Below are 8,997 nucleotides of genomic sequence, written 5' to 3' on the forward strand. Positions count from 1 at the left end.
AAAAAGATTTCATCGCACTTGCTGCGAGGGTATTGTCTCTGAATACGATGTCTCACCCCTACACAAGCGAATAGACACGCAATCAAAGGACAACAACATTGTGAAGTGCTTGCAAGTGTTAGTAGATGAAGTTAATTCTATCAAAAGTGCTATTGCTTGCTCGGCCAACACCTCGGCAGGCATTGTGATCAATAGCAATAGTTTTCCAACTGTTGCTCCTGAGTCTTCTAGTGCGGTCTCTCCCTCGCATATGTTGTTTCGTACTAATGATGTGAGTGCTGTGTCTACAGTTGTTTCGACGCGATCCTCACTTACTGCTAACAAAGGGTTTGTCACCAACTCGAAGCCAACAATCGGCGCAGCAGTTGAAAGTGATGCTGCTGCGCAGTCTTCTGCCGTTATTGACGTCGACGAGTCGCTGCCTGTGAATTGTGTTCAAACTGACGTTGTTAATGCTGAACTTGAAGCTGCTGATGCTGTTAATGCTACTGACACGGGTGTGTCTGCCTCTCCTTCTCCTACCCCTTGGCGGACAGTGGAGAACAAAAGAAGGAGGCAAAGTCGTAAGCCGGTGCGTGTGGTTGGATCCAATGACTGCAGTGACCTAGGTGTTGCAACTCCATTTAAGTGGTTGCATTTGTCATCTTTTTTGCCAACAGTTTCTTGTGATAACATTATTGAGTATGTGGGGAATCACACTGGCATTGATAAGAGGCGCATTTCTTGCTACAAGCTCGTTAAAAAAGAGTCGAATCTCGAATCACTAACACACGTGAATTTTAAGCTTGGGGTCTGCGCCCACAACTTCGATAATCTGTTGAGGCCTGAGTTGTGGCCAGCAAATGTTTCTGTTCGGCCGTTCCGTTTTTTTCAAAAATTGCCGCAACAAATGCAACTGAAGTAGCTCATGCGCGCTGGCATAGTTGTTTATTATCAGAATCAGCAGACACTACAAAGCCAGTCGACAGCACTACCAGTGTGGTTGCACATAGTAAAATCAAAATTTATTTTCAAAATGTTTCTGGAATGAGAACTAAAGCTGATGTAGTCCGCAGATTGAGCTCACATTTGGATTTTGACATATTTGTAATCGTCGAAAGCTGGTTAACACCTAATTTCTTTGACTCTGAATTCTTCGATCCCGATCTATATAACGTTTATCGCAAGGACCGTGACGAAATCAGGTCGGGCCTGTCCAGAGGCGGTGGAGTGCTTATAGCAGTTCAGCGTAGATTGTGCTCGTCGATGGTTCATCTTCAAAATAATGATTCTATCCTCGAGCAGTTGTGCGTGAATGTTCGGAGTTCCTCTGAACTTCTCTTTGTATGTGTCTCTTATATTCCACCGAGCAGTTGCTTCGACATATATAGAGCGCACGTTGATAATGTTTTGAATCTCAGTTCAAGGATTGGCGAACACCACCTCTGTGTACTAGGTGACTTTAATTTGTGTAATGTATCTTGGAATAGCTTTAATAACTCCTCGTCTTTTACCGCGGTTAATGCGACTACAGACAGTGAGTTATACGTAACTGATAGTTTCCTAAGTATTGGTCTTCAACAAATTAATGGAATTATAAATAATTATAAGCGTATTTTAGATCTTATTTTCATTAGCAATAATGTAAGTTATTGGGTGTTTGAATGCCCTTCCCCAATAACCCGCGTAAATAATATAATAAGGAATATGATCCTATGGAGGTTCATATTAAATTTTATGTTTTCGCTACTGTTCCTCCTGAGAGATGCCGACCAACTTTTAACTTTAGTTCGTGCAATTTTGATCTCTTAAATAGCCGTTTTCATGATTATGATTGGAAACACATACTCAGCAATTTGGATGCTAACGCTGCATACAATGTTTTTAAAAGTAGTATATATGAGGCGTGTGTAGAAATAGTGCCTTTAATTACGAGGAAGTTGTATAAGTTACCATGGTACAATAAGGATCTAAAACGACTCAAAAATCGTAAAAATAGGCTTTTTAAAAGATTTAGGGCAACTAGGTCCCAATCTGTGTTCGTCAGTTATCAGTACTGCCTTAGGAGCTTTAATGCCTTGGACAAGATTCTCTATAATAAGTTCATTAGTAAAAGTGAAGCAGACATTAAAAACAACCCTAAAGCATTTTGGAGGTTTGTAAAATCTAAGAACGCTAAGTCGAGTGTGCCGTCCTCAGTCTTTTTGAATGACAAGGAGGCCAACACACCTGCTGACGTAGCCAATCTATTCGCAGAATTTTTCTCCTCCAATTATGTCTCGGATTCTAATGTTGCTTCTGAACGGTACCCTCTTTCAGATTCTGCCCTTAACTTAGGCGCACTGCATATTTCCGAAAGTGATGTAGAAGTAGCCATCTGCTCCATAAAGCACTCTTTTAAATTGGATTCTGATGGCCTCTCAGGTGCTATGCTCAAACGGTGCCCATCGCTTGTTCAGCCATTAACAATATTGTTCAATAAATCTCTTTCGTCTGGCTACTTTATTGACGACTGGAAAAAAGCTTTCATTACACCAATCTACAAAAGTGGGAACAAAAACGACGTTTCGAATTATAGGCCTATTTCCAAACTGGGCACTGTCCCAAAAGTTTTGGAATCAGTTGTCAAACAGAAGCTCAACTTCGCAGTGAAAAGTTTAATTTGCCCTTACCAGCACGGGTTTGTTAGTGGGAGGTCAACTGTCTCCAACCTTGCTACATTCATGGAGGACTGTGTCGCTGCGATGCAGTCAGGTCTACAAGTGGACGCTGTGTACACAGACTTTTCGAAGGCGTTCGATAGAGTTTCGCATAAAGTCTTAATTAACAAGTTATCGCGATTGGGTTTTCACTCAACTTTTCTGGAATGGATTAATTCCTATCTGTCCGATAGGTGTTGTACAGTTGCTTTTGATAACATACTCTCCACTCCCTTTGTAGCTACGTCGGGTGTTCCCCAAGGCAGTATCTTGGGCCCTCTTTTATTTGTCTTATTCATAAATGATATTGGATCATGCTTCCAGTCTTCTAAGTATTTATTATATGCTGACGATCTAAAGGTTTACTCAGTAATCAGAACCTCACAAGACTCTCTTTTGCTGCAAGCTGAGCTTAATAACCTGCATTCTTGGTGCTCTCTTAATTCCTTATCTTTAAATGTTAGTAAATGTTCCTACTCCACTTTCACCAGAAAGCTTCTTACCGTTCAAACTAATTACAATATTGGGGGCCATGAACTCAGTTATGTCGCAGAGGTTAAAGACTTAGGGATTTACTTCGACTCAAAATTAACCTTCGCAACCCATATTAACTACGTAGTTTCCAAAGCTTATGCAATGCTAGCATTCGTACGTCGTAATGGTCAGTTGTTTAAGGATCCCTATACTCTGAAGCTTCTTTATGTCACGTTAGTGAGATCTAGGCTTGAGTATGCGTCTTTCATTTGGCGTCCCTATCAGGCTGTCTATATAAACCGGATTGAGAAGATTCAAAAAGTTTTTATTAAATTTGCCTTGCGTTCTCTAAAATTTTCTGAGCCTATACCTCCGTATACTTCCCGTTGTCAACTTATTAACTTAAGTTCGTTAAATACTAGGCGTTCTTTCCTAGCAGCCTCTTTTGTGGCCAAAATATTGGAGGGCACAGTCGATTGTCCTAATCTTTTGGATAAGTTAGCATTAAACGTCCCGTCTCATAATTTGCGTCGTGTTTCTTTATTCTACCTGGGATTTCCTAAATCTAACTATGTAAAATTCTCGCCTTTGTTCAGAACCCTTTCTGAGCTAAATGAGCTCTCTGAATATGACCCGTCTCTCTCATTTGGAACAGTTCGTTTTGTCCTACTTAATTATTTTAGGTAGTATATAAGCTCTCTTGTTTTATAGTCAGTAAGGATTTATTCCATTTGATTAAATAAATAAAAAAAAAAAAAAAAAAATTTGAGAGATAATGTGTAATACCTTCGCTTGATGCTTGCGACAAAACTGATACCCATCGATTTCTCATTCGGGGGGAGCATTTCCTTCCCTCAACTCTTAGGTCACATCACCTTTGAAAACCTCACGCATATAACGTTCATTTGACCAATCAAAACTGAATCGAACTTAAACAAAGCAGATTCCACAACCTTCAACAAACGACGTTGAATATACCTGGTTTCAGTAGTTTCGTTAAGACCCTCCCGACCACACTAAACACTGTGGCGAATCAGGGAGAGTTATATTGACCATTTCCTTTGCTACTACTGCTGACTCATTTTCATGCTAAACACTGTGGCGAAATGAGACAGTTATATGGACAAATATGAGCCACTATGATTCAGTTGAATCATGTGAGCCTTACTGCCGTCCCTAAATTGGAGCGCTAAGCGTTGCGTTATTCATTGTCGACGAGTGTCAGCGCGCGCTATCCCCAAATCAACGCGTCGTAATTTTTGACGTTTTCTCAGATCCTCTCGTTTTTATTCTCGTTTCCTCTTTCACTTTTTTGTCCTTTCTCTTTCTTTCCGTCTTCCGCATCCAACTTCAACACGTAACGCCCTGTCAAAAATGAAAATTCCATTTGCTCGGCGTTAGCGCCGCGTTATTGTGGGATGCTTCATACAAATTGTATGGGCATGAGGATTTTTGACAGTTGTTTGGCGCTTGACGCGCCAATTTAGGGATGGCAGTTAGGACATCAACTGAGTTACTGAGTTAAACTTTTTTTTGACAGGGAGTCTGAGTTACCGATTCACTGATGGGAATCAACTCAATAACTCAACTCTGAGTTGAGTTACCCACCTCTAATTTGCACATATTCTGCATGTACTCTCATAAAATTAAACAACAATCAATTTTTTATAAAAAAGCTGTAATATACTAAAAGTATTTATTTGTTTGAACGTGCACAATCTAACTGCGCATGTATTGAGTGTAAGTAACGTGTAAATTTAGTGGAAAGTTTAATAACAAATTACTTAAAAACTATAAAGTTGCGCGCTTTGAAACTTCATACAGGAAACTATTAGACCCCCATCTACCTCCCATATTTTCCTTAATGCTGAACTCCGGGGTTAGCAATCTAAAGCCCACCCAGGTATGGGACGACAACTGGCATGGCATCCAGACGGCAATCTGATGGCTTTAGCATTAAGTTGTAACCGCGTTAAGATATTTGACAAAGCTGAAGGCGAGCTAATACAGTGCATTCGTGCATTGTACATTTGTAGCTTGCTGACTTGTAACTCGTAACTAACTCACTTCGCTGTGGCGGCGCCCTTATATACCTGCGCTGGCACTTATGGCAACACTAGAACATTCTGAAGTTTATCGCTCATTCTCTTTCTCTCGCTGTTCGCAGTGTTCATCCACCTTGACGTTTCTCTTTGTGGAACATTCTACGTCATTCTTCGAACATTCTGCCTATTTCTCGTTGTTCGCTTTGTGTTGCCGCAGTATTCGCCACACTGCCCTCCACCTAAGTCTGATCGTCCCGATCAGACACACTTGCCGCTCCAACCGCTGCAAGTCTTTCCAAGTGGACCACTTTCATCTTGGTCCTCGGTCTACCAGCTGTCTGGATTTGATGCACTGCGTCCTTCAGCCGTTTGTCAATCTTCAACGGATCTTTCCAGTCAAGTCCTTGCTTGGAGGTAAAGCTTTTCTTCGGCTGCGGCATGTGCAACAACAATGCGTTACTGGACATTGCTTCCGGCTTATCTCCGGGAGTGCACCATCTCACATGGTCGTGCTTCTGCCGGCCACTGGTGGTGACCAGACCATGTCTCTTTTCGTGGGCACCCTTTTCGGATCTATCCCGCGTCATCTGTCCCTGACACCCTGACTCCCGTCGTCGTCCGCAGCTGCTAGCTTCATTGACCGGACATGTATAATCTCAACCTTGGCTTCCGGCTTAACTGCTCGCTTTTGCCGACCACCTTTTTCAGGACACTTCAAACCGCGCCTACTGCTACCACAGCCGCTTCCATTTCCGGCCACCGGCGTATCACCATTGCAACGTGGTTCAGTGGCTTTCCTCCTGCCGGAAACACTGCATGGCTCGCCATGACCACTTCCTTGTTGCGACCTCTTCTTCACTGAGCTATCGGAACCGTCACGCTTTTCCTGTATCAGTGAACCGCTTCCTTCTCCTGATAAAACCACTCCGTCTCCATCACTGCCAACCTCCGCCCAACTAACCGCTTCTGTTTCTGGTGGAATCTTCGGCACTTCCTCTAAGACCAACCGTCTGCTGAAGCACTGGTTGTCGTAACCAACCCTAAGTGGCACTTTCCTGTCGCCATAGGTTAGGATCATTCCCTGGAGGTCAATCTTCATGCCTTGCCCAAGTAGGAAATCCACGCCGATGATGACTTCATCCACGATGTCTGCGACAATAAACTTCGTGTACGAGGCCAACCCGTCGATTATTACCTCGCATAGTACTTCTCCTAACACTTGGGTTCGCTCACCAGTTGCAGTCTGCAGCTTTGCTCCAGGTAGTGGCTTCACATAAAAAGTAGTCACATCAGGTCGAATAATGGAATGTGACGCTCCAGTATCCACTGTCAGCACTCGCTCCTGCCCATTCACGCATCCACCAATAGTGAGGTTGCTCGCATTCCGGCCAATTTGTGAGACGGAGATTATGGGCCCTTCAACTTCTGGAGCCAGCACGCGGCCCTTCCTGCTGGCACGTTTTAGTTTAACGACTGATTTGAGTTGGATTCGTCTCCCTCAGCCCTGCGTTTGCGTCCTGCTGAATGGTTGAGCCTACTGGAACTTGCGCTGCAATCGCGGGCGAAGTGGCCTGGTTTTCCGCAATTAAAGCATTTCCTAGCACCATCCTTTCTCTCGGTTGCACCAGGAATTTTCTTCCCTGCCATCGACTTGAGTGTTTTCAGGATCTCGTTCATCACGTCAGGTGTTTCCACTTCTACTCGATGGGCTTTGTAGACTGGTTTACTTAGGAGCGCTGCCGTTTCACGCGTCTGAGCATACGAGACCGTTTCAGCAAATGTTGGCTTTGGATTTGCATACGTCTCGCGCTTGGTATACACGTCCCGCATTCCGTTGATGAACCTCTGGATTTTTACTCTTTCGAGGTGCTCACCAGATGCATCTCCAATTGCCAAATGAGCCAACCTTTCAACCTCGGAGGCGAATTCCTGTAGAGTCTCGTTGGATTTCTGGCAGCGATTTTCCAGCTCCATCTGGTAAATCTGTCTCCTGTGCTCGCTACCATAACGTCTTTCCACTGCACCCATTAACGCATCGTAACTGTTCCTTTCACAATCAGGAATAGTCTGCAAGATTTCCGCTGCAGGTCCTTTTAATGCAACGAACAGTGCAGCGGATTTATCCTCCATGCTCCAGTGATTTGCTGTAGCTGTCTTCTCAAACTGGAGCTTAAAGACTTGGAAAGGAATCGTGCCGTCAAAGGATGGAGTCTTTACCTTGGGCGCGCTGGTCGAAGAAGGTGGGCGATTCAACTGCATATCTCGGAGGCGACCTTCCAACTCTTCTACCTTAGCCTCGACTTTATCCAGTCTATCCTTGATTTGTTCGTTATCTCTAGCCAAATTCTCCTGCCGTTGTGTAATCTTTGCATCCTGGACTTCCAGCAACTGTGATACGTGTGTCTTCTGTGCCTGTAGCTGCGACGAAATATCTGACAACTGTGTTTGCATCTGAGATGACATCTGTGACATGGCAGCCAATAACGTGTTCATGTCCATAGCTGTTGATGAACTTGGAGACTTTTGCTGTTCTTCAACCTTCCCGGATGTCTGCTGCACATCCTTCGACGAACAGGCAGCCTCATCCTTCTGTTCGTCCTTTGCGGATGCATCGTCGGATTTACCCTGGAAGTCGTATTTGTCCACGTCGATGCCTTCAGCTTCCATAGCCTCCCGCAAACGGGATAATAATTCCACTTTTCTTCCGGAGGTGGCCAAATTACGCTTTTCAACTCCTGTTTCAGTTCCTCAATCTTTAAGTCCTGAATTTTCGTCATTTTCAGTAGTTTATCCTTCGGGATTTATTTAACAATCCCACTTCTGACACCAATTGTTACGATTATCCTCGAAACCTTGAGGGATTACCCAAATATACTCGGCTCGTATCGCTGGTTTGTTAAATAAATGCTAACGATGACCGAATTGTAGTACAATTAACTTTATTGTACAACAAACAATTTACAATACTTGCTAATACAGTAAAAACACTTTACAATACTTGTTAAAGCAATAACAACGCTTTACTACTTGTTAACACAATTAAACTTATAGCTTGCTTATTCGCAACTCGATTCTCCGCTCACTTTACTTGTAGCTTGCTGACTTGTAACTCGTAACTAACTCACTTCGCTGTGGCGGCGCCCTTATATACCTGCGCTGGCACTTATGGCAACTCTAGAACATTCTGAAGTTTATCGCTCATTCTCTTTCTCTCGCTGTTCGCAGTGTTCATCCACCTTGACGTTTCTCTTTGTGGAACATTCTACGTCATTCTTCGAACATTCTGCCTATTTCTCGTTGTTCGCTTTGTGTTGCCGCAGTATTCGCCACAATATATAATGCACTTTCCACTAAATTTACACGTTATTTACACTCAATATATGCGCAGCTAGAGTGTGCACGTTCAAAAAAATAAATACTTTTAGTATATTACAGCTTTTTTATAATAAATTGATTGTTGTTTAACTTTATGAGAGTACATGCAGAATATGTGCAAATGGCAGCAGGACTGTGTTGCCATATGTAAGAAACCAAGAGTGGAAAGCAAGAGCAAAAGAAAACACGATTAAAACGAAAACACGATAAGGTTATTTTGTTCAGATTAAAATAAATAGTAGGGGGATCAGGGGCTGAACACCTTTCTTCGTAGGCGGCCTTCGGCCGCCCTAGGGATTATAACCTCACAACGTAGAATTCTCCTTTCTGTGTTGCCAAAGAAAAGGGGCCGAACACCTTTTGCATAGAACACCTTTCTGCGTAGGCGGCCTTCGGCCGCACTTAGGGATTATAACCCTCAGGCA

The 8,997-nt window shown here is 43.2% G+C and overlaps 1 protein-coding gene across 1 annotated transcript; it reads left to right on the forward strand.

Annotated features, from left to right (window-relative positions):
• Window positions 1-48: 48 nt before the first annotated feature.
• LOC118748411 lies at window positions 49-1,665 on the forward strand (the record flags this gene model as incomplete). The annotated part of the gene is given in 1 exon segment (XM_036482803.1): window positions 49-1,665. A coding segment is annotated over 1 exon segment (856 nt), but the record flags the coding sequence as incomplete, so codon positions are not given.
• Window positions 1,666-8,997: the final 7,332 nt, after the last annotated feature.

This window comes from Rhagoletis pomonella, unplaced genomic scaffold (genome assembly GCF_013731165.1).
Source record: "Rhagoletis pomonella isolate Grant_MI unplaced genomic scaffold, Rhpom_1.0 Rhpom_scaffold_00001, whole genome shotgun sequence".
Taxonomy (NCBI): domain Eukaryota; kingdom Metazoa; phylum Arthropoda; class Insecta; order Diptera; family Tephritidae; genus Rhagoletis; species Rhagoletis pomonella.